At 36.4% G+C, this 27,086-nt stretch overlaps 1 protein-coding gene across 5 annotated transcripts in view; it reads left to right on the top strand.

Annotated features, from left to right (window-relative positions):
- The window catches only part of GSK3B (glycogen synthase kinase 3 beta), a 220,797-nt gene that overhangs the window by 132,191 nt on the left and 61,520 nt on the right, over window positions 1-27,086 (top strand). For all 5 annotated transcript variants that reach the window (XM_061399627.1, XM_061399550.1, XM_061399795.1 and 2 more), the window contains exons 4-7: window positions 5,929-6,039; window positions 9,282-9,412; window positions 13,924-14,030; window positions 17,608-17,705. In XM_061399627.1, the coding sequence (XP_061255611.1) occupies window positions 5,929-6,039; window positions 9,282-9,412; window positions 13,924-14,030; window positions 17,608-17,705 (447 nt within the window). The remainder of the gene's footprint in view (window positions 1-5,928; window positions 6,040-9,281; window positions 9,413-13,923; window positions 14,031-17,607; window positions 17,706-27,086) is intronic.

Raw genomic sequence — 27,086 nt, 5'->3', positions numbered from 1 at the left:
ACCCAGCTTACAAATAAATTTGGCTCTCTTAGCCATTAAAAAGTACAAACAAAAAGCTCATGAAGATTTTTTATTTGACTTCTGTTTCCCCTCAGGTTACCAGTTCTCTCCTTACTTTCACCATTAGGGATTTTATAAGAACAAACTAGATTGACTGCCTCCTGTTTCTCACCTATCATCTGCTCATTCTTGAGCTCAGTACAGGTTGGTTGCTGCTGGCACCGTGGACTGAAGCTGCTCTTTCCAGCACCATCACTGAACCATTTTATCTCAGATTCAGAAGCCTTTTCAGTTGCATCCTTCCTGCTGTTGAAACACTTTGCTGTTCCCCATCTCAAGATTATTAAAACTCAGCTTTGGGTCTTTCTGTGCTAGTCTTTCCTTGCTCTTTTATGTCTCTTAGTGCTTGTTGCTGAGTTGTCCCCCGGAGGTCTCCTGCTTCTTAAGTTTCAAGGATCTTATACTCCTTTCCTCGCTCTTAAGTGAGTGGTTCTGTTCTTATAGTTTCATCTATTGCCTGAGTCTCTAACTGTGCTCTACTCTTGTTTTCTGAATTTGACTTGACCAACCATCTAGGTATTTCCAGTCACCTACAAAACATAGCTACCTAAAATGTTCTCATGTTCATTAAGTAAAAGCTCATTAAGTTCATTAGTTCATTAAGTAAAAGCTCAACTAACTTTTTCCCCCCTCACACCTTTTTGCTCTTTCTATGTTCCTTGTCTCATTACCTACCTAATAGCCCAAGTTTAGAGATGCTAAATTAATCCAAACTTCTTTGTTTCTCAGGTTCTCTATTACTGTCTGGTGTAACTAGCCGGTATACAGTATACCTGCCTCATTTTTAAAAAATCCTTATTGCCTATGTCCTGGTCCAGGTCTTGGATTCTTATAGGAGATTTCCAGCTGCTTATGCTACTTTGATTCTCATTTTCCCAATTTCCCTCTTCTCCATATCCATTTTTCATAGTGTTGTTTAGTTAAAACTTGGCAGACCATCATCCTAATTTTTAGGTAATATCCATTCCCTCTGATCTTCATTTATTCAGCAAGTATTTTTTGAATACCTGCTGTGTGCTGGACACTATTCTAGGTGAAAATAGAGCAGAGGACAAAACAAAAAAAAAATGCTTTCCTTCATGGAGCTTAGTCCTCATGGGGCAGAAGCCAACAATAAAAAGTAAACTCTGTGGTTAGAAAGTGATAAGTATCCCTGGAAAAATGATGAAGGCTGATGGGAACTAGGGGTAGAGGAATGGGTTGCAATTTGGAATGGGAGAACTAGGGAAAGCCACTCTAAAACTCACACTAGAGCAAAGATTTGAAGGAGTTGAATAGAGTGAGCTCTGTGTATATCTGGGAAATAATATTCCAGACTGAAAGATTGATCAGTTCAGAGGCCCTGAATGCCAGAGCCTGCCAAATGTGTTCAACAAACAGCAGGAAGCTCTTGTCTCCAGAGAGGAGTGAGCCAGAGGGAAGTAAGGAAGTGTATGTGTAGGACCTTGTAGACCATTTATCTGTAAGAATAAATCTTAATGAAGTGGAGTAGAAGAGATACAGTCTACTTTATTTTTTATTGATGTTGGATTGTAAAGGGCTGGAGTTGGAAGCAGGGAGACTGTTTAGGAGGATATTGCAGTAATCCAGGTGAGAGTTCAGAGTAGCTCAGACCAGGGTTGTAGCAGTGAAGATGGTAAGTAGTGGTTGGATCCTGGATAAATTTTACAGATAGAACTATTAGATTCTTTTGATATGGGAATGTATGTATATGTTTGGGAGAAAGTAGAGAGTGGAGAAGAAATGATGATTCTAAGGTTTTTACCCTGAACAGTGTCAAGTACATATTGGATATACTAACCCGGAGAGTATATCCTTAAAGGCAGAGGTCCAGGATACATATGAATTTGGAAGTCATCAGTGTTTAGTAATACTGAGCTGTTAGACTGGATGAATGGGCTTACACAAAGAACAGAGATCTGAGGACTGAGCTTTAGAATCCTCTGTTCATTAAGAGATAAAGCATAGAAAAAATAAAGAGCCAGAGAGCTGTCCTTAAGATAGGATGAAAGCCAAAAGAGCGTAGTGTTCTAAAATCCAACTGATTCAAATATTTCAAAGAAGGGAACATGATCGATTATTTCAGATCATTGCTAAGTCAAGTATAAGAGAGGGGAAAGATGTCTGAAAATTGGCATTGAATACAGCAACAAGGAGATTATTGACTTTGATGAATAATTCTGAGGGAATAGTGGTGGTGAAATTTTATTGGCGTAAGTTTTAGAGAGAAGGAGAAGAACCAGGTATTGGAGAAAGTCAATTTAGACCCCTTTTCTGAAGAATTTTGCTGTTAAAGATGCCAGAAAATAGGATGGTGGAGATCAGTGTGATTAGAGAGAGAGTTTTTTTTTTTAATTGATAGGAGAAATAATAGCATGTAATGCTCTCAGAAAAAGAGAATAATCGACAGAAAAAAAGTTACTAGAGCCATGACTATGAATAGGAAGAGCAGAGTAGTTTGTTTACATGCAGCAGAGTTTGGCTTAGAAAGGGGCTTGGTCAGCGTATCTCTAGTTAGAGTAGTGAAGGAAAAGTATATAGGGACAGAAGCTGGAAAATGGGTACATGTATCATGTAGTGGTGCAAGCAAGGTCATAAACTGAGGGTAAGGATGAAAAAAGAGTTATAAAAACAGGGAGCAGGGCTTTGCTGTTGTTTACCAAGTCCCTCGTTAGAAAGTGAGGGTAATGCTGGACCATGGAATTTAAGCTAAGTGTGGAGGAAGGAGAGGAGATGATGAAAGACTGGGGAAAATGTAAAGGTAGTAGTAGCGTCAATGGCATGCTATCTTAATGAACTGTTTTCCTGACATCTGCTGTGTTCTTTGATGCCCATATCTTGAATGTAGTTTTCTGTCTTGATGACACCACCATTATGGCAGAAAGTGAAGAACTAAAGAGCCTCTTAATGAAAGTGAAAGAGGAGAGCAAAAAAGTTGGCTTAAAGCTCAACATTCAGAAAACTAAGATCATGGCATCCGGTCCCATCACTTCATGGCAAATAGATGGGGAAACAGTGGCTGACTTTATTTTTCTGGGCTCCAAAATCACTGCAGATGGTGATTGCAGCCATGAAATTAAAAGACGCTTATTGACTATGCCAAAGCCTTTGACTGTGTGGATCACAATAAACTGTGGAAAATTCTGAAAGAGATGGGAATACCAGACCACCTGACTTGCCTCTTGAGAAACCTATATGCAGATCAGGAAGCAACAGTTAGAACTGAACATGGAACGGACTGGTTCCAAAGAGGAAAAGGAGTACATCAAGGCTGTATATTGTCACCCTGCTTATTTACCTTCTATGCAGAATACATCATGAGAAACGCTGGGCTGGAAGAAGCACAAGCTGGAATCAAGATTGCTGGGAGAAATATCAATAGCCTCAGATATGCAGATAACACCACCCTTATGGCAGAAAGTGAAGAGGAACTAAAGAGCCTCTTGATGAAGTGAAAGTGGAGAGTGAAAAAGTTGTCTTAAGGCTCAACATTCAGAAAACGAAGATCATGGCATCTGGTCCCATCACTTCATGGGAAATAGATGGGGAAACAGTGGAAACAGTGTCAGACTTTATTTTTGGGGGCTCCAGAATCACTGCTGACGGTGATTGCAGCCATGAAATTAAAAGACGCTTACTCCTTGGAAGGAAAGTTATGACCAACCTAGATAGCATATTAAAAAGCAGAGACATTACTTTGCCATCAAAGGTGCGTCTAGTCAAGGCTATCGTTTTTCCTGTGGTCATGTATGGATGTGAGAGTTGGACTGTGAAGAAAGCTGAGGGCCGAAGAATTGATGCTTTTGAACTGTGGTATTGGAGAAAACTCTTGAGAGTCCCTTGGAGTGCAAGGAGATCCAACCAGTCCATTCTGAAGGAGATCAGCCCTGGGTGTTCTTTGGAAGGACTGATGCTAAAGCTGAAACTCCAATACTTTGGCCACCTCATGCGAAGAGTTGACTCATTGGAAAAGACCCTGATACTGGGAGGGATTGGGGGCAGGAGGAAAAGGGGAGAACAGAGGATGAGATGGCTGGATGGCATCACTGGCTCGATGGACATGAGTTTGAGTGAACTCCAGGAGTTGGTGATGGACAGGGAGGCCTGGTGTGCTGCGATTCATGGGGTCGCAAAGAGTTGGACATGACTGAACTGAACTGAACTCCTTGGAAGGAAAGTTACGACCAACCTAAAGAGCATATTAAAAAGCAGAGACGTTACTTTGCCAGCAAAGGGCCGTTTAGTCAAGGGTATGGTTTTTCCAGTGGTAATGTATGGATGTGAGAGTTGGACAATAAAGAAAGCTAAGCGCCAAAGAATTGATGCATTTGGACTGTGGTGTTGGAGAAGACTCTTGAGAGTCCCTTGGACTGCAAGGAGATCGAACCAGTCCATCCTAAAGGAGATCAGTCCTGGGTGTTCATTGGAAGGACTGATGTTGAAGCTGAAACTCCAGTACTTTGGCCACCTGATGTGAAGAACTGACTCATTGGAAAGGACCCTGATACTGGGAAAGATTTAGGGCAGGAGGAGAAGGGGACAATGGAGGATGAGATGGTTGGATGGCATCACCGACTTGATGGACATGGGTTTGGTGAACTCCAGGAGTTGGTGATGGACAAGGAGGCCTGGCGTGCTTGCGGTTCATGGGGTCGCAGAGAGTCAGACATGACTGAGCGACTGAACTGAACTGAAATGCCCTTTCATACTGAATTTAGATGATATTTCTTTTACCTGCACCCTTACTTTCTTACTTCCTCTGCAGTGACTGCTGACATAATAAATGCTGAAAATTGAAATTCTCCACTTTAGTTTGTTAGATAAGATGACTTCAAACTGGGAAGATTGGGAAATTTTGCTTGCAGATATTCCCACTCGGTAACCAGTTCTAGACTTGAACACAGGGATTCTCAGCTTTGTGTTCTTCCTTCCTTGGAGAAGGAAATGGCAATCCACTCCAGCACTCTTGCCTGGAAAATCCCATTGACGGAGGAGCCTGATAGGCTACAGTCCATGGGGTCGCAAAGAGTCGGACACAACTGAGCCACTTCACTTCACTTAACTTCAGTTTGCTTATCTGATATTCACATGAACATGGTGAAGGTAGCACTCTGTTCTTCTTTCCTCCTTGGTACTTAGTTGGAATTCCCTTCTTTGTTTCCACTGAACTTGGATTGGTGTCTTTGTGCTGCTGTGAATGGATATTTAAACCTAAGACTTGTAGTATTCTTGTGAGTATGATAACTCAGTACCTTATAAGTTATTCTTTTGTTTTTGTTCAGTTAATTGTAGAAGACAAGTGGTTATTTTACTAATTATAGGCTACAAATAACTATAAAATCCTTTTGTAAGGTTAAAGAAATTTTGAAGTCCCGCTTTTCATGTTATAGTTGAAGAAATGGAAGCATATACAGATTAAATGACTTGCATACATCAGTTAGCAGAGCGAGGGTAGCAATGCACATCTCTTAGATCCCAGTTCAGTGCTTATTCTCCTACCATGACACCTTTCCTGATAGGATGAAGTGAGGGCCGTGATTCTCAAACTAGAAAATACTAAATTTTATGACAGATGATACCCTCTAAAATCGTTTAACCAAAATAATAGTTTAAATGTGATTTTAAATCTTACCAGTATTGAAATGACTGTGTTTTTGCCATGGAATTGTTAGTTTAAAAAAATGTGGTAGATTTGGTTTTGCTCTTATGGTTATGTTCTGAATTTATTTTTTATAATTAAAATTGAACACATAAATCTTTGCTTTAAAAATCCAAATAAGTGAATGTATAGAGAATTTACTCTAATTTGAATATTTAAAGACTAGTTCCTAATTTTGTTTTTTTGGTTTGTTTTTAATAAACTTTCAGAAAGATGAGGTCTATCTTAATCTGGTGCTGGACTACGTTCCGGAAACAGTCTACAGAGTCGCCAGACACTATAGTCGAGCCAAACAGACGCTCCCTGTGATCTATGTCAAGGTATGTAAAAACGGAGCAGTTTCCCATTTTAGAGGTATTTATTATGAGCAGAGGAGAGTGCTAGGTGTGTTTCAACTATATTATTGCATCATACTGAGGGAAAGCTGCAAAGTAGGTGTTTCTGGAATTTCATTATAATTGTGTACAGTTTTAAGTGTGAAGCCTTCACCTTTTGAACTTTCATGACCCAGGTACTAAAAATACTTTTCATCTTTCTGACAAATTTTTTCACAAATAATCATGGATTTTAATTTTGGTACCCATAGCACCTTTTTATTTAATTTCTTAAATCCCTTATTGTGCAGAGCAAGCATATCATATAAAATTATAAAAATATGGTTATAAATATTAATAAATTCAATGTTTTATTGCCATTTATAGATATAGTATGTCTTTAGCTGAAGTTTAAACTTTTGGTGATTTTAAATATGCATAGACTTTGTTGAGGTGTTATTTAATTTGGGGGACCTGATACCAATATTAATCTTGTTTATTTGCTGTAACTCATGTTAATAGTGCTTATGGTTAGTCATGTCCAACTCTTTGTGATCCCATGGACTGTAGCCTGACAGGCTGCTCTGTCCATGGAATTTTTCAGGCAAGAATAGTGGAGTGGGTTGCCATTTCCTCCTCTAAGGGAACTTCCATCCCAGGGATCAAACCTATGTCTCCGGGCTCTCCTGCATTGGCAGGTGGATTCTTTTACCACTGAGCCACCTGGGAAGCCTACAACCCATGTTAGAGTGGCCGGTAATTGATCCAGCATAATTATGAAGTTGTTGCCGGGAGAAACATCAATATATATATAACTTATATGCCAAATAGATAATGAAAAATGCTGGGCTGGATGAAGTACAAGCTGAAATCAAGATTGTAGGGAGAAATATCAATATCCTCAGATATGCAGATGACACCACACTTATGGCAGAAAGTGAAGAAGAACTAAAGAGCCTCTTGATGAAAGTGAAAGAAGAGAGTGAAAAAGTTGGCTGAGAAGTCAACATTCAGAAAACTAAGATCATGGCATCCGGTCCCATCACTTCATGGCAAATAGATGGGGACACAGTGGAAACAGTGACAGACTTTATTTTTGGGGCTCTAAAATCACTGCAGATGGTGACTGCAGCAATGAAATTAAAAGATGCTTACTCCTTGGGAGAAAAGTAATGACCAACCTAGACAGCATATTAAAAGCAGAGCCATGAGGGAGGGTATGGGGAGGGAGGAGAGAGGAGGGTTCAGGATGGGGAACACAGGTATCCCTGTGGCGGATTCATTTTGATATTTGGCAAAACTAATACAGTATTGTAAAGTTTAAAAATAAAATAAAATTTAAATTAAAAAAAAAAAAAAAAAGCAGAGCCATTACTTTGCCAACAAAGGTCTGTCTAGTCAAGGCTATGGTTTTTCCAGTAGTCATGTATGGATATGAGAGTTGAACTATAAAGAAAGCTGAGCACTGAATAATTGATACTTTTGAACTGTGGTGTTGGAGAAGACTCTTGAGAGTCCCTTGGACTGCAAGGAGATCAAACCAGTCCATCCTAAAGGAAATCAGTCCTGAATATTCATTGGAAGGACTGATGTTGAAGCTAAAACTCCAGTACTTTGGCCACCTGATCCGAAGAGCCGACTCATTGGAAAAGACCCTGATGCTGGGGAAGATTGAAGGCAGGAGGAGAAGGGGACAACAGAGGATGAAATGGTTGGATGGCATCACCGACTCAATGGACATGAGTTTGAGTAAACTCCAGGAGTGGTGATGGACAGGGAGGCCTCACGTGCTGCAGTTCATGGGGTTGCAAAGAGTTGGACACAACTGAGCAACTGAACTGAACTGAATTATGAAGTTGTAGTAGATTATTAGAAAAATGTTATTTGTTTAACTATGACATTGTGAAAATTAACTAGGAGTTTAAGTTTAAACCCTGGAGGAGGGAAAGCCTACCCACTCCAGTATTCTGGCCTGGAGAATTCCGTGGACTGTATAGTCCATTTTCGTAAAGAGTCGGACACGACTGAGTGACTTTCACTAAGTTTAAAAGTTCACATATCTTAAGTACAATTTTTTGCATTTTACCTTTTATACAAATAACTCTAGAAAATAAAATGGCATTGACTGTAAATGTTTTGAGTATCAAAACATTCACTTAATAGTAACAATTTTAAGCTTTATAGTAATAAAATGGATTTTGCTGATGAGATTACTATAGTATTGTTAGTATGTTCCTCTGTCTTAAGTATTTCATGTAAATTGTTGATGAGATATATTTTTGTAGGAGTCAAAACACTTCATTTATAGGTGATACCTTATGTCAATGCTTTATCTTACCTTTAACTGTCTTTTTGTTATTTTTCACCAAGACACTGATATCTTTGATTTGAATCATGTCAAAAGTTCTTTTTATGGTATATAAGTTTGGGTTACAAGTCAGAAGGTGAGTAGTCAGAAAAATTTATAAGTGAATCAAAACACTGACCTTGAAACAAATAGAAAGTTTAAGATACACTCAAGTTCTTTACACAAAGACCCCCTTTTCACCAGTCAAGAGTCTAATTCTTTCTTTCACACAGACCCAATTTTTCACTGTATCTTGTTTTGTAATAAAATTGATTTTTTTTTTTTTTTGACTGATGTCAATTGTCATCTCGGATATGCTTTTAAACGGCATTTTGAAGTCTACTTAATTCTGAAGGATGTTAACAGAAGAGTGGTGGTGCTATTAATAGATTTACTGATGTCTTGAATAGATCATTGATTATAGATTTTCTCAGTTCACATGTGAATTTTCCCAGACCTCTGTATCAATAACCTCTGGGCCTGACAAAGGATGATGAATTGGAAAAAAACAAAACAGAAGACTGGCTTATGGTCTAATTGTTACTTAGTCATATGATTTGGAATATCCCTCTGAGTTTTTAAATTTGTGCTTAGGGGAAAAAAACAGTCTTGTGGTTAGTAAAATAAAAAATTATAAAAGCAAATTGTAAAATTTCCTTTTTTAAGTTGTTAGAAGATGTTTTATATACATGTTACAAATATAACTTTGGTTAACTAAACTATAATTAGCTAGTTGATAGAGAAATGCCATGAAGCTTGTTAAAGAAAGATTGAGTGCTAACAATCCCCAGCATTTCACTTGTTCTTTTCTGGAAATCTGTTACTTTGTTTCCTGCTTAAGGATTCTGAGTTGTTCGGGATAGAAAGTAAATATTCATTTAATGTTTACTCTTTATTCCAGTTGTATATGTATCAGCTGTTCCGAAGTTTAGCCTATATCCATTCCTTTGGAATCTGCCATCGGGATATTAAACCACAGAACCTCTTGTTGGATCCTGATACAGCTGTCTTGAAACTCTGTGACTTTGGAAGGTAAACTAGCTCTCTTTTCCTTCCTTCTCTAATCTTCAACCCCACCCTTCTACCCTATCTGTTCTTTCAGTTACCTTTTCTTACACTTATTTAGGGAGTATCAACTAGTACAGTTTCTGGTGGGGATAATTTTTGGTAAATTCTCTCAGAATTATAAGTGTAAATCATTGGAAAAGACTCTGATGCTGGGAGGGATTGGGGGCAAGAGGAGAAGGGGACGACAGAGGATGAGGCTGGATGGCATCACTGACTCGATGGACATGAGTCTGAGTGAACTCCGGGAGTTGGTGATAGACAGGGAGACCTGGTGTGCTTCGATTCATGGGGTCGCAAAGAGTCGGACACGACTGAGCGACTGATCTGATCTGATCGTCTTTCACCCAGCAATTTAACTCCTAGAAATTGTTCCCATTTATTATGTGTATATATTCCTTTTTCAGTAGGAACTAATTAAAAAAAAAATATTATTATACCTTACTATGTATTATGTATTACTATGTATTATGTATTATGTACTATGTATTATGAAAGATGATGCTGTGAAAGTGCTGCACTCAATATGCCAGCAAATTTGGAAAACTCAGCAGTGGCCACAGGACTGGAAAAGGTCAGTTTTCATTCCAATCCCAAAGAAAGGCAATGCCAAAGAATGCTCAAACTACCGCACAATTGCACTCATCTCACACGCTAGTAAAGTAATGCTCAAAATTCTCCAAGCCAGGCTTCAGCAATATGTGAACCATGAACTTCCTGATGTTCAAGCTGGTTTTAGAAAAGGCAGAGGAACCAGAGATCAAATTTCCAACATCCGCTGGATCATTGAAAAAGCAAGAGAGTTCCAGAAAAACATCTCTTTCTGCTTTATTGACTATGCCAAAGCCTTTGACTGTGTGGATCACAATAAACTGTGGAAAATTCTGAAAGAGATGGGAATACCAGACCACCTGACCTGCGTCTTGAGAAACCTATATGCCTGTCAGGAAGCAACAGTTAGAACTGGACATGGAACAACAGACTGGTTCCAAATAGGAAAAGGAGTTCGTCAAGGCTGTATATTGTCACACTGTTTATTTAACTTATATGCAGAGTACATCATGAGAAACGCTGGACTGGAAGAAACACAAGCTGGAATCAAGATTGCTGGGAGAACTATCAGTAACCTCAGATATGCAGATGACACCACCCTTATGGCAGAAAGTGAAGAGGAACTCAAAAGCCTCTTGATGAAAGTGAAAGTGGAGAGTGAACAAGTTGGCTTAAAGCTCAACATTCAGAAAACGAAGATTATGGCATCCGGTCCCACCACTTCATGGGAAATAGATGGGGAAACAGTGTCAGACTTTATTTTTGGGGGCTCCAAAATCACTACAGATGGTGACTGCAGCCATGAAATTAAAAGACACTCCTTGGAAGGAAAGTTATGACCAACCTAGATAGCATATTGAAAAGCAGAGACATTACTTTGCCAACAAAGGTTCGTCTAGCCAAGGCTATGGTTTTTCCAGTGGTCTTGTATGGATGTGAGAGTTGGACTGTGAAGAAGGCTGAGCGCCGAAGAATTGATGCTTTTGAAGTGTGGTGTAGGATAAGACTCTTGAGAGTCCCTTGGACTGTAAGGAGATTCAACCAGTCCATTCTAAAGGAGATCAGCCCTGGGATTTCTTTGGAAGGATTGATGCTAAAGCTGAAACTCCAGTCCTTTGGCCATCTCATACAAAGAGTTGACTCATTGGAAAAGACTCTGATTCTGGGAGGGATTGGGGGCAGGAGGAGAAGGGGATGACAGAGGATGACATGGCTGGATGGCATCACTGACTCAATGGAAGTGAGTCTCAGTGAACTCCGGGAGTTGGTGATGGACAGGGAGGCCTGGCATGCTGTGATTCATGTGGTCGCAAAGAGTCGGACACAACTGAGCGACTGATCTGATCTGATCTGATTATGTATTATGTATTATTAAGTCACTAAAGTGACTTCGTAGTAGTATGTATTATGTTAACTGTGTATTGCTGCTGCTGCTGCTAAGTCGCTTCGGTCGTGTCCGACTCTATGCGACCCCATAGACTGCAGCCCACCAGGCTCCGCCGTCCCTGGGATTCTCCAGGCAGAACACTGGAGTGGGTTGCCATTTCCTTCTCCAGTGCGTGAAAGTGAAAAGTGAAAGAGTTAACCTCAATTTAGAGATTAGGTAAAAGGCTTAATTAGTAGCTGTGTTTTCTTCCTTTTCCTCTACAATTTAGTTTATTTCTCTCTTCTTTATTGCAGGTTACAGTTTTCTTTCTGTCTTCTTAAATGCATTGCTTGGTAAAATATATAGTGTAATAAGAATTAATCTTTTTCATCTTTATAGTATTGAGCATTTTGTGCCTCTCTGATCTGACTTTTCAAGATGAAATCAAGCCTGTATCCACATGTAACTCAGGCAGTTAAACTTTCACTTCCTTTCTAGTGTTATTACCTTTAGTACTCTCTCTTCTTGTAATCCCCAGACATCATATGTCTTGAATTCTCACCAGTTTTTTTCATCCTCACAAATTCTTGCTTTCCATCTCAGCTGCTTATAGATATTGACCCACACCTGCTAATATTGGTATTCTTCTTCTTTGTAATGCTTTTTATATCAACCCACAGATTAAATTTTGGTTTTAATATTGTATATATTTTCCACAGGTTGTCTCTTGGGGAAAAGTCTTTAAAAAAAAATGCATATCTGTTTTCTCATGCGTTAATTCTTAGTCTCACAAAAATGTCCTTTTAGATCATCTACTTTTTACAGTTTTCTAATTTCAGACCTCTGTCACAGGATCCAACTCATTTTGCAGGGCTCTTAACTGTTCCTTCGACTGTAAGAAGTGGGTAAAGGATTTTAAATCAAAAACTCTTATTTGGTGCTTGAACAAGCATCTGTAAGATAAAATGCCCAAATCAGATGAATTTTATTATTATGTCTTTCCCCTGCTTGAGAGTGACTGACTGGTGTGGACTGTAAAAATACTTTTGAGATACCAAGTTAGTGGAGTTTCTGTTCTCACCATAGTTTTAGAACACTGTTTCTATGGGAGTTTTTTTGGGACATAGAAATCACTTTGTTTTAATATGTTTGGGATAGGAATTTCACTTCTGTGGTAATGATAAGAATAGTTCACTTTTAGTGGCTCTGATAACAGAGCTACTGTTTTGTTTTTAACGTCTGATTTGAGCAAGTAGAGTTTGGGATACACTTTGAAGGCAGCTTCATCAAGTAGTGAAAAAAATCTGTAGGCTGTGGTATTTCTAATACTACCTTTATCTTATAGTGAATTTTCCGACAATGTAATTGGAATCTGTCTTGTTAATTTAATAAATCCTTTATAAGGTAGAAACTTTTGTCAGTTATGCTGTGAAAGTATCTTAATTTTCATACAGCCTAAAACAGGGATTAGTATTTAATAATTTATGAAATGTTTGCTGTATGTGGATAAACTGTCTCCCACCTTCAAAACTTGTGATGAAGAAAGATCAGGTTATGGTCAGCATTACCAGTGAACAGAAATAAATGGAAGAAAAGAAAGCCCAAACTTAAACCTTTGTGACTATTTTCATCTGCCTCTACTCTGATTTTCTTGTACCTTTACCTAAAAAGATTTAAAAAAAAATTTTTTTTTGTTACTTTATTTTTTACTATTTTGATTTTGTTGTTTGTATTTATTTGCTGTATTTATCTTCCCTATTATTGTATGTCAAAATGATTAGCTTCTATAGCAGTGTATTTCAGTGTATCTTCAAGTTGTTTTGAGACATTTCAAAAGAAACTAATTTTAATTTAATATTTAAAATACATGCCACAAAGTATTTGGAAAGGAAAGTTGAATTAGAGAATATGTGATTTGATTTGTTAATAATTTACAACAGTGGAATTAGAATTCATAGGCTTTGAATTATCTCTGCCCTACAGGAAATGACCTATCTTTTTTATTGGATAGCAGATGTTAAGACAGCTAATAAATTGACCAAATGGTGGAAAAAATAAAGTAGGTTGGGTCTGCAAGCCATGGGATACTCACTCTGAATCAGAAGTCAAATTTTAATAGAGTGGCCAATTTCTTACCCATTTAAAAAACATATTGGGTAAGCAATATTCATTCTTATAATCAATTATAGTGCTTTTTGGTAAGGGGAATTACCTGTTATATTTCTGCCCTTCCTTCTTTGTATTTTAGAGTGAAATTCAGGGGAAAATAGCAGAAGAAATTCAACATTTATCATTTTTTTATTTTTTTAAAACTCTTTCTTCAGGTGACAGTTGACAAATGCATTCTTTAAAAGTTACTATTCTTTTTTCAGAGTGATATGTTAAAATTATGTTTCTTTTGTTAGAGTTATGGCTCATATTTTCTTTTTTTATATATTGCATGATTGGAATTATGGGACTCTTAGATTAAATATTATATTGCAAATGATAGCAGTTAAGGTTCTTTTATGGTTTAGATTTAATTAAAGAATTTCTGCTTTTGATTTTTTTTTTTTATTAGTGCAAAGCAGCTGGTCCGTGGAGAACCCAATGTTTCGTATATCTGTTCTCGGTACTATAGGGCACCAGAGTTGATCTTTGGAGCCACTGATTATACCTCTAGTATAGGTAAGTACTGTATCTGAATATAATAGCTTGTGATTATGCATTATATCTTGTTTTTAGTAATTTAGTAGTACTAATCTATACTTAAATATAAAGATATAAATATGCACTGAAATATGTTTCTTCTTGAAGATTTATATATAAAAATGTATAGAATTTAAAATATATTTACTATTCTACTTTTAGGTTTCTTGGATTATGAGAGAATAATAAAGCTACTCCTCTGTGATTGTATGATTTCTTTAAGATTACAGTTATTTTAAACTTAAAATTTTAAATAAATTCTAAGTATACCTTTTCTTCACTTAAAAAATTCCCCTGAAATAGTTCTCTCTGAGCTTGATCTCCAGTTGGACAATTTTCATCCATTAAGTTTATGATTAAAGTGATAGGATTACAATATTACTGACACTCATACTGTGCTGACTCAACTGATTATTTAATTTTTAGTCAGCTTTAAAAAATTTACTAATTTTTTCATTAGTAATTTGAATAAATTCAGATTCTGTAGCAGTTGTCACAAAAGATTTTTAAGGATGGAAGGCTTTGAATAGAGACAGTTGGCTTCATTCTTTGTTGACCACCTCTTCTACCTCATTTCAGCCCACTAGTCGGAGAAGGCAATGGCACCCCACTCCAGTACTCTTGCCTGGAAAATCCCATGGGCGGAGGAGCCTGGTGGGCTGCAGTCCATGGGGTCGTTAAGAGTCAGACATGACTGAACGACTTCACTTTCTCTTTCACCTTCATGCATTGGAGAAGGAAATGGCAACCCTCTCCAGTGTTCTTGCCTGGAGAATCCCAGGGACGGGGAGCCTGGTGGGCTGCCATCTTTGGGGTCGCACAGAGTCGGACACGACTGAAGCAACCTAGCAGCAGCAGCAGCAGCAGTGGGAGTGAACATACAGAGTGTGAACAGTTGGATGTGAATAGGAATCTAAAGAAAGGAACAATCTTAGGCATGCAAGTAGTTTATTTTATTGTTATATGTTGTTTTTGAAGAGAATTCCTTAGTCCAAAAACAAAAGCATACAAACAAGACCAAACAAAAAATAAAATAAAAACCCCACAATAACAGAAAGTCAAGGAAAAATCAGAACTTGAACAATTTCTCTTTTATACAAGTTAAAATTCTCTAATATGAACAAAGACCTCTATATAGAAATATATATTACTAATACTACCTTTTTTTTTTTTTTTGGCCAAAGGGCAAAATGCCAAGGAACATTTTGATTTGTGCCAAGAGGCAGCAGTTTTACCCACCATTTCTTTTGCACCATCAGTGCAAATGTCAGCATAGTGAAAAAGACATATAACATCTGAGTATTCTTATGAAAATTAACTTTGCCCTCAGTACCTCTGAAAAGGTCCAGGAGGTTCAGAGCTCTGCAGATCATACTTTGAGACCTGCTGCACTGGATAGAGAGTATAATAGAGTGAGTGAGTGAGTATGTGTGTGTCCTACTTCACTGGATAGAGAGTATAAGAGAGTGTGTGTGTGTTGTTTATAATGCTCATAGTTTCATCGTGGCTATGTTATATGGCCTATTCTGTTCAGGAACAAATGAGAAATAGTGAAAGGGATATTTTGGTTAGAGTAGACCTGGATTTGAATTCCAGATTTATTACTACTTAGCTAAACTGTAAAAGAGATTAGTAACAGTTTTGCTTACCTTTCTGAGTGGCCATGAGGATTAAATAAAATGTTAGTGAAAGTACTGTAGAAAAAATGGTGTTCTTTTTGTGGTATTTATTAACTTGACTCTTCCCAAAGAACAAATTTCAGCCCTTTATCTTTGGACAGTCTTTGGATTTTCTAGATGCTTTATGTTTTATTCACATATATGAAATGAATCATCTGCATACCAGGAATGAGATTCATACTGGGGTGAGTTTTGCCAGCCTCACCTAAAATAAATGTGGTTTGTTTCTTTCTAAAAAGTCATGAAAGTATCATCTGACGTATTAAGGCATGTTTATATAAACCTTTGACCCTCTTAAGAGTTTATTACTTCTGTAAATGTCCATGTGCTTAGCAGTTCTTCAGGAATCTTCTCAGAAAAGAAGGGCCAGTGTAGTGTGTTCTCTCTATTAGGAATCCGTTTTTTGGATGTTATGAGTACCTGCTTTCCAGCAGTCTCCTTCACATTTACTTGTCTAAAGTAAAGTAAATCTCCTAAAACCAGATACTGACTTTCTAGATTCCCCATAGTCTACTGATGCAGCTGGGGCCGTTGAACCCTCTCAAGCCTAGATTTGGCCTCCTTGTTTAGATTTAGGAAACTTGCTTCTTAAGACTCTGAAAGATTTGTAAATAAACAAAAGGATATTTTAAAGTGTACTAATACAAATGCATTTTAGAAGTATTTTTTAACAATGATGTTAAAAGAGTTGCTGGGCAAAATCAACTTGAATTTCTTAAATGAATTTTGTGTCATTATTTGTCTAGGCCAGTAAAAAGTAGTCTTTGGAGCAAGGATTTCCAATCCTTTTTTTTTTTAATATTGGAGGATAGCTGATTTACAATATTGTGTTAGCTTCCAGTTCTTCATGATAGTGCATCTTACTGCATTAAACTGAATAAATTATTTGTTTCGCGCATGCCGTTAGTCATTTTTCTCCTTCCCTACTGATAGATGGAAAGCCCAGTGACGATTTATGTTCATCTCCCTAAAGCCATTGTTTGTTGGTTCATACAAAACCCAGGAATCCAGAAAATTAGCTTCTTTTTTTTTGGCAGGAAGTCTTAAGTAGTGGGCTCTAAATAAAGTGCCCATAAAATGTATCTTTCCATTTGGTAATACTTTTAAGAGATAAAGGGGATGCTCTTCATTATTATCACAGGAAGTCATCTAGACCAGGACTGACTGTTGTGGGTAAGCCAGGATATATGCTTTATTTTTTCCTTTTGTAAATTTATTTATAAATCATTAAAATTTAAGTTTTCTGTCAAAATTGAGGTTTCTTGTTTGACTCAACAGTGAATTATATTTTATAATTTGTAAAATACAATGTATTCTTCTGCCTTTGCATTTTAAAATATATATTTAAGCACATTTTCTGTCAGTTATATTACAAGACAATAGTTAGCCATTTAAAATATTAAAATTTTCTTTTTCTGAAATTTGCATTTGGCTTACTCTCCTGTGTATAGGAGATTGAACCCTTCTTGCTACTCTCTATAAGCACCTGGTAATGTGCAGAGATTGTATCACTTTGACTTATTTTTAAGTATAATGAGTAAATAATCATGCTCTCTGCTTTCCTACTATAATCTCTGTCATGGTTGTTGAAGACTTGAACATCTCATACTGGATAATTAATGCAGATATTTCATATAATAAAGATATTACCCTTTATTAGAATATTCTTATTGCCCTGTTTCCTGTTTAGTAAGTTTAACAGTTTTTAAATCTATTAAGGATTATTTGATGACTTTTCCCCTCTGTTTTGGATTATACAATCTTTTCCTTATGGTATTTATTCTGATCAAAGTAAAATTAGAAAATGTATCAGTTTTTAACACAACATAAGCTACAAAGTATGATATTAATAAGCTCTTATCTTCTTTTCTCTTCAGATGTATGGTCTGCAGGCTGTGTGTTGGCTGAGCTGTTGCTAGGACAGCCAATATTTCCAGGAGACAGTGGTGTGGATCAGTTGGTGGAAATAATCAAGGTGAGTCTGTTTTCTGTTTTTGTTCACCATGTGCTCTGCTCGTATACTCTGCTGAGCACATAGGAGATGCTTGTATTTAGTCAGTATTTAAATATTTATAAAATGAAAAAAATGAGTGTGTATTACTAGACCACTTGATAGAAGCAGAATTTTTACGTATGGGTTTAATATGATTTTATTTATTAGGTCTGTCAAAACCTTTGTTAACAACATCATAGCAAAGTATTGTTATCTTGGATATTGGGTATTATTTCTTAAGAATAGCAGCACTAAGATTTTAAAGCTTTTAATATTGATATCTTAAATAAGTTCTCAAACCTCCCCCTTTAGAAATATCTAGTGTTTCTATATTTAGACCACTAGATGGTTGATTATAAGCTTAGTTTGTCTGAAGCAACACCTACCTCCTATTGGGTTTTAGTCTTGATTTTCCAAATGTTTCATAGAATGGAAAATTGAAAATCTCCTTAGCGGTTTTGTAGTCCCAATTCCCCATCCAATGAAAGAACCTACTTAGTTACATTCCTGGGAGGTGGTTTTTCAGTGTTTTCTTGAATATTTCAAACATCATAGTGCTACTTTGGAATGCAGCCTGTTCTGTATCTGGACAGCTTGAATTGAGTTTTTATTGTGCTGAGTGAGCCTCTGTAGTTTTTGTTTTTATGTATTTATTTTTTTATTTTTAAAAAAATTTATTTTATGTTGGCATATGGTGGATTTGATCCCTGGGTTGGGAAGATCCCCTGGAGAAGGGAAAGGCTACCTACTCCAGTATTCTGGCCTGGAGAATTCCTTGAACTGTATAGTCCATGGGGTCACAAAGAATCGGACACGACTGAGTGACTTTCACTAATGGTTGATTAACAGTTGCATTGATTTCCGGGTAGAGTGATTCAGTTATACATATACATGTATCCATTCTTTTTCAAGTTCTTTTCCCATTTAGGTTATTACAGAGTATTGAGCAAATTTCCCTGTGTTGTACAGTACGTCCTTGTTTGTTCGTTTTAAATTTTGCTAGTTATTCCCTGGACTGTGATTTAAGTTGTTCTAAAATCCTTGTACTTGATTTGCAAAAATATTTTTGAAAAAATGATTTTGCTAAGTATCACTGTGTGCAACACCATGTGTGATCAAGAATCTTCCTTACTATCCATATAGTTTCTTATGATTTGCACCTGAGATCACTGGTCTTGGCCATCTTTTTTTGGTAACTCATCTTTTAGTTTCAGATTGAAGCTTTCAACTTAGTTCAGCAGATCTGCTTCCTTTCTGATTGCTACACTACACTCAGATCTAAGTTCGGATATTTTGATTTTCTTGTTTCCTAAAAGCCTTTGCATTCTTTGTTATTATTCAAATTAGTATTCTAATACAGGAGTTGGCAAACTTTCTGTAAAGGGCTAGATAAAATGTTTTAGGCTTTGTCGGCAAAAAATGGAAGTCAAGGATGTCTGAGATACATAACAGAAAACAAAACAGAACAGAAAACAGAAAAACAAATTTTCACAAATTTTTCATTGATGAAATTCAAATTAATATAATAATTGAGTAATACAAGTCTACTGATTGGAAGAATGAATTTCTTTTGAGAAGCCTGTGGAATTTCTCTTAATCATGGTTCAGAGTCAGTGTTTCATAGCCTCGAGTTGATGGCAAATGTTTATCTTTAAAATCAGTTCTTAGTTCATGTTATTTCAGTCGCTCAGTCGTGTCTGACTCTTCAGCCCCCTGAACTGCAGCACGCCAGGCCTCCCTGTCCATCAACCAACTCCCGGAGTCCATCTAAACCCATGTCCATTGAGTTGGTGATGCCATCCAACATCTCATCTTCTGTCGTCCCCTTCTCCCTCCCTCCCTCAATCTTTCCCAGCATCAGAGTCTTTTCAAATAAGTCAACTCTTCGCATCAGATGGCCAAAGTATTGGAGTTTTAAGCTCAACATCAGTCCTTCCAATGAACACCCAGGACTGATCTCCTTTAGGATGGACTGGTTGGATGTCCTTTCAGTCCAAGGGCCTCTCAAAAGAGTCTTCTCCATCACCACAGTTCAAAAGCATCAATTCTTCGGCACTCAGCTTTCTTTATAGTCCAACCCTCACATCCATACATGACCACTGGAAAAACCATAGCCTTGACTAGACGGACCTTTGTTGACAAAGTAATGTCTCTGCTTTTGAATATGCTATCTAGGTTGGTCATAACTTTCCTTCTAAGGAGTAGGCATCTTTTAATTTCATGGCTTCAGTCACCATCAGCAGTGAGCCCCCCAAAATAAAGACAGCGACTGTTTCCACTGCTTCCCCATCTAATTGCCATGAAGTGATGGGACTGGATGCCATGATCTTAGTTTTCTGAATGTTGAGCTTTAAGCCAACTTTTTCACTCTCCTCTTTCACTTTCATCAAGAGGCTCTTTAGTTCTTCTTCACTTTCTGCCATAAGGGTGATATAATCTGCATATCTGAGGTTATAGATATTTCTCCCGGCAATCTTGATTCCAGCTTGAGCTTCCTCCAGCCCAGCGTTTCTCATGATGTACTGTGCCCATAAGGTAAACAAGCAGGGTGACAATATACAGCCTTGATGTACTCCTTTTCCTATTTGGAACTAGTCTGTTGTTTATGTCCAGTTCTAACTGTTGATTCCTGACCTGCATACATGTTTCTCAAGAGGCAGGTCAGGTGGTCTGGTATTCCCATCTCTTTCAGAATTTTCCACAGTTTATTGTGATCCACACAATCATGGATCCTACATAAACAGGATTGGGCCATAGTTTTCTGACCAATCAAGTCAGTACAACCAATCAGCATTTCTTCTATCCCCAGGATTTCAGTTTGATGTATTTGAATTTACCATACCACAGTTCTCTGTACATATCACCATTCAATTTGGCATTTATGTTTAGCTTATTAGAACTGTGTCATTTCTCTACCAATTATAGTTTAGAACTGTATGATGGTTTACTCTTTGTCCCTAATTTTAATGAATTCGTACATGAGATTAATACAGATGAAACTGCTTAGAAGCTAAACTGGATAACTGATAAGTCATGTATTTCATGCTTGCCATCATATCTTATAAACCTTTAAGTCCAAAGCTTATTTTACCACTTTTTGTCAGCCCTCCTAATTCTATTTTCTACTAATATTGGTTTGTTCTTAATTTAATTTTAGTAGAAACTGTCAGTTTGTTGACTTCAATTTTATTTAGGGCTTATTTGTTGTAGGTTGTCCATGTAGGTTGTAGTAGGCCAACTCTAAAACAAAACACTTCTTATTTATATATTATCTTGTCATCTTGCACTTATACATTGTCATCACCTAGATAAGTTCCAAGATTACTATCTATAGATATTTTGAAGGTGTTATAATGGATGTTATACAACATCCCAGGGCAGTTTGGAATATCAAACTTATCAGCCCTGTTTACAGTTTTTAAGCAATACCACCCAGGGTAGATAAAGTATCAGTATTTACCACCCATTTGGTGACCTGAAGTTATACATTTCATTGAGGTTAATTAATAGACATTGTAAGGGTGTGGTGTGGTGTATGTGTGAGTGTGTAGTATAGCTCTTAAATCTTATTGCATGGTGATTAATAAACATTGTAGGAATTTTATGTGTGTTTAATATAGCTCTAAATCTTATTGATCCTATCTGTACACTTATACTTTACATATTGAATATCTATGATGTTTCATTGAAATAAGAAATGCATAAGTAATTCTAATGTAACTGTTCCAGTTTTCTTGATCTAAGTTGTATTTCAGAAAAGAGTTGTATAGGTTAGCTTTCAAAGTTAAATGTTATTAAGACATTTTATATTTTAAGCAAATATTGCCATTTCTGCTAATCAGGACTTCAAGAATAGATTTGAGTTTTCTGTGAAAAGTGATCTCCCAGGTGCCCAACTCCAGTATCAGTTTTTTTGAAATGTTAGTCGAGCCCTTAGTTCTTTTGGAAACTAGGGCATCTATGTTACTGTTCTTCTCTGCTCTCTTTGCATTTTCTTTCTTGAAAACCTCATGGGTATTCCTCTTGAGTATCTGGAGATAGCTGATATACCCCCAAACCCATAAAATAGTTACTCTTTTTTTTGAATTTGAGTTTATGCAGAAAAGGAACAGTTGTAAGCAAATTTCATAAATTTTATAAGTGGTAGAATTGCCTAATTATAAACTTTCTGAACTGAAGCTGAAGCTCTAATCTGATGTGAAAAACTGACTCATTGGAAAAGACCCTGATGCTGGGAAAGATTGACGGCAGGAGGAGAAAGTGGCCATAGAGGATGAGATGATTGGATGGTATCATCGACTCAATCAATGGACATGAGTCTGAGCAAACTCCAGGAGATAGTAAAGGACAGGGAAGCCTAGCGAGCTGCAGTGCATGGGGTCCTGAAGAGTCAGACATGACTTAACAACTGAACGACAAACTTTCTGAGCAGGAACTTTCTTTCATTGTTATGTTTTAATATCCAGAGGCACCATAATAGTTTTCAAGAAATATTTAAGCTAAATTAAGCTGCTAGATTAGTGTTCATCCATGAATTTGGAATTACCCAGGAATTAATAAGAAAAGTTAGTGTGATTATTATTGTATATACTGTTTATTAAACTTTATTGGCTTGGATGTCCAGGCCAATAATTCATAGAATAAGTAACACAGAGTATTATAAACTGAGCTAACTTAGCGTAACCTTTTAAATCTTCTCCCTATCTGTCCTCAAACAACGCTTTTGCAGAATATTAAGAGTAAAATTAAAATATCTTCAGAGTAAATTAGAAGTATAGGGCAGTATGGCATTGAAAGTAATGAAAAATCATTTTTAAGCATGAAAAACACGTAGCTTTCTGAGATTGATTTCATACAGAGATTATCAAATCAGAATCTCATTATACCTTTTAATCTCTGAGTATCAAAAAGTGCTTGACTTTTCAAAGCATTTGTAGATAAGAGAGATTCTGTTTGGGAAGGCTCAGATAATAAGATTTCTTAAATTCTTCCTTAACATATTAGTTAAAATAATCTTAAGAAATATCTGATGTGGTTTCAGATACCTGGGAAAAATAAAACATTTTGGGAGAACATCTGTCAGAAATTTCACAAGCATAGCTTCAGTGATACAGCATTGTCCATTGGCACCTCTGTGGTCAGTCATACCAGTGGGGTTATTTAGAAAAAGTCTTCTGAAGACTTAAAGAAAGTAGTATTTTTTTTATGTTGATTGCTTTTTTTTTATCATTATGTATGCTATAATTTTATGTGCTCAGTGCAGAAAACATACCCAGACACAAATACAAGGAAAACGAAAGTAATCACTTACTGTTCTAGTACATCATGAAAAATAACTTCTATGAATATTTTTATACACTTTTCTGTGCATATCTATGTTAAAACACAAGTGCCATCTGTTTTGTGGACTTTTTGTTTTACTAAATAATTAATTGTATTTCTCATGTGAAGAAGTGTATGTTGACAAAGTGATTTTTTTTTTTAATTTTATTTTTTAACTTTACAATATTGTATTGGTTTTGGCATATATCAACATGAATCCGCCACAGGTATACACGTGTTCCCCATCCTGAACCAAGTGATTTTTTTTTTTTTTTTGACTGCATAGATTTGACTGTAGATTGTATTCTGAATTACATAATTGATTCTGAGAAGAACAATGTGAAAGTACAGTGATAAATGATTGCTTTTAAAAAAATTATATATTTAGCTTCTCAAAGGTTTGATTAACTCCTTACGTAAGATGTCCCCAAAATTCCCCAGATGTGATGCAGTCTAGGAAATTCTGGACCTGGGACTGCTGTAGGTTTTACTAATAGTTTCTTTTCCCCCTCCAAATTTTAAAACACAAATTTTAAGTAAGGAAAGGTGAGCTTCAGTCTAGAGTTCAATTTTGGGATTAAAATATCATAGAACTGAATGTTTGATAGAAACCAGTCATTTTGTAGAATTTCCAATTTTAAATGTATTAATGTTCCTAGAGATATAATTTATTTCATAAATATTTACTTATGCTTTGTAATAAGTTGACCATATCTTTCTAATGGAAGTTTTAAAGGCAGAAGTAGTTAGAGTACACCTCTCTGATAATAAACTTTCTCTGTAGCTTTCATAGCTATAGTAACTAGCCTTTTAAATTTGGATATATGTCTTTTAGAAAAACATGACATTAAACATGTAGATGCTTTAAAAAAATTTTTTATTGAAGTATAGTTGGTTTACAACATCGTGTCAGTTTATGATGTACTGCAAAGTGATTCAGGTGTGTGTGTGTGTGTGTGTGTGTGTATGTGCATATTGTTTTCCATTTTAGTTTATTACAGGATAGTGAATATAGTTCCCGATGCTATGCAGTAGGACTTTGCTGTGTGTCATTTTATATATAATAGTAGTTTGTATCTGCTAATCTCAAACTCCTAATTTATCCCTCCCCCATCCTTTTCCCTCTTTGGTAACCGTGAGTTTGTTTCTCTTTGGTAGATAAGTTCATATCATACTTTTCTCTTAGCAGTAATTACTCATTTTAGATATTTACATAGATGGTTCTTAGACGGGTAAGAACTAGTACAATCTTACTCTAGCAGAAACTTTAGGAATTGGAAAGTTTCTGGAAAACAGTGGAAAATTTCTGTGGAAAACAGTGAGATCCAAATAATCTTTTGATTATTTTATTATAGTTAAGTAGGTGAACTTCATTTCTTGTGGTGCCTAAAAGCTTGAAAAAGAAAAAGATTTAGCAGTGGAGAGTGAGATTAAAGAGAGAGAGCGACTTCCCTGGTGGTTCAGTGTTTAAGAGATTAGGTTCAGTCCCTGATCTGGGAAGATTCCTCATGCCACAGGGCAGCTAAGCTACAACTACTGAGCCCATGCACTCTAGAGCCCATGCTTTGCAACAGAAGCACCACAATGAGAAGCCCATGCTCTGCAACTAGAGTAGCCTGCGTATAGCAATGAAGACCAAGCACAGCCAAAAACAAATAAAATTATTTAAAAAAAAGAGAGAGTGGGGGGGGTCATTTTTTACTGTTATGTGATACTGATTTTTTTTTTTTTTTTAATCATCTTTTTGTAATCCCAGAAACTGGGGGCGGTGGGGGAGGAATGGATGTTTTCAGTTGTTTTATGCCAGAATCTTTTGTTAGTAAACAAATAAATACAGTTACATAGAGTTAAGAGGGCTACATTTTATTACAAATATCTATCTAAATCATTGTTTTCCTGGTCTTTCAATTTGACTGATGGCTCTTTGCAGTGTGTGTTAGTAACTTCAGTCGTGTGTGACTCTTTGCAACCCCATGGACTATAGCCCGCCAGGCTCCTCTGTCCATGGAATTCTCCAGGCAAGACTATTGGAGTGGGTTGCCATTGCCTTCTCCAAGGAACCTTCCCAACCCAGGGATCAAACTCAGGTCTTCTGAATTGCAGGCAGATTCTTTACTGTGTGAGCCACCAGGGGCTTTGCAGGATAATTTAGATAAATAGATTAGTGATTATCTGGCCCCTCAGAAGTCTGCATTTTCAAATATTGGTAAAATACTGCTAATCATAAAAGCTGCTACTCATTGAGAACTTCCTCTGCACAAGGCACTGAGCTCAGCACTTTACACATTTAACTGTTCAATCCTAGCAAGATGATGGTGATGGTGAAGATGAGTATTATGACTGCCATATCTGGGAAGGGTTGGGTGGTAGGAAAATCCTGTCTGATTCATCTTTAGCTAAGTTGGTGTCCTCTATTCATGGAATTCTGTAGCTCTAGGGGAAACAATATGGTACTTAATGTCAAGTTATTATCTAGAACCCACTTAATTTAGTATTTTTCAAGTGTGACCACAAAATAAAGGAAAAGGTTCCTAAATCCTATTGTAATGAATATACTAAATCAGTTTGTAATATCTTTGGACTAAGTTTAATTATACTTCATCTAAATTAATCAAGGTTGTAAAAGTGGATTCCTTTGCTTTCAAGTACAGCTCAGTGTTATCTTCATCATCTTTGCTTTGCAAACACTAGCTTTCCGTTATCTCCATATTATGGATTGTTTAGCACCTGTGTATGCCCTGTCTCCTGGCTTGACATTTTCACCATCAAATAGTCTTTCAGACAGAGGTCTAAGAGACTAATGAGAATTTAATAAGAATAAAATACTTTTCTTCCTAAGTTTTTTGATGGATCCATGATGTATCTTTGCTAACATGTATTTGGAGCTTAATCATACGTTACCTGATGGTATTTCTTTTGTTGTCATAGAGCTCTTGTTAACAGACAACAGGGGCAACATATTAAACTTAGTTCTCTCTCCCTTTTCCACTGCCCAGAACAGTAAGCACACCACATGGTACAGATTTTTACTTGTAATGTATAATATGTAATATATATAAACATATTTTATTGCTTTTTTCATTCTTGTTTTATTGTTTACATTTTTCAGTGTTTATTGCTGACTAGAGCAGCGACTTTTAGTCACTTTTGCATCATGGACCTCTTTGAAAATCTTTCATAGCAATGGACTCTCCCCCAGAAAAACATATATGCCAAAATTTGGCATATGATATTAGGTGAACCTTGGACTTTCTGAAGCTCATCTCGAATATCTAGATTAAATATCCCTATACTAGTGCAAAGAATAATGGTTACAATTTATAGTAACTGCCTGCAGTATAAATACTACACACATAGTGTCAACATTTTAAAAATAAGTAAATGAGTATTAGAAAAATCATTTTAATGTAAAATTTCTCAGTTAAATCTTTACATTAATATGCCGTATATAGGCCAGAAGAAACATCAGTTTTATGTTGCTACTATGAAATTTTACTGACTCTGTAGCAACTTACTCATACTTGGTTAAATCACTATAAGCTTGTATGTAAGTGTATATCAAAAAGTGGTGTCATGCATGAAAAAGTGGTGTCATGGCAATGTGGTCTGGTTAGCTTTTGACTTGAGAATAATGACATCCATTTGAAATTAATTTACCCAAAACAAGCAGTATAAAATGATTTACTAAGTTGCCAGAATATGTTTTATTTATTCAAAGAAACTTTTTTCTCATAAACCTAAGTTTCAAGACATTTTCACCTCAAAACTGTTGTTTTAATAGTTATATTTTAGAACCTGAGTCAGAAGACCATCCACAAAATTATTCTTTGTGGAATATAATATACTGTACTTATCAACTGTAGATTCTTCTCCATGGTGGCAATTTGAGTTCTTCTGTATATTTGTTTATTTTCAGGGTTCAATATAAAGAAACACTGGACTCTTGTAGAGGGGCATTTATTTTGTTAAAAGCATACTGATTGATATTTCATATTTAAAAAACATAATTTTATTGATATGTATAATGGAAGGAGAACACAA

Source organism: Bos javanicus, chromosome 1, assembly GCF_032452875.1.
Source record: "Bos javanicus breed banteng chromosome 1, ARS-OSU_banteng_1.0, whole genome shotgun sequence".
Classification (NCBI taxonomy): Eukaryota; Metazoa; Chordata; class Mammalia; order Artiodactyla; family Bovidae; genus Bos; species Bos javanicus.
The sequence above is the reverse complement of the archived record's forward strand: the minus strand, read 5'-3'. Positions and strand labels throughout refer to the sequence as shown.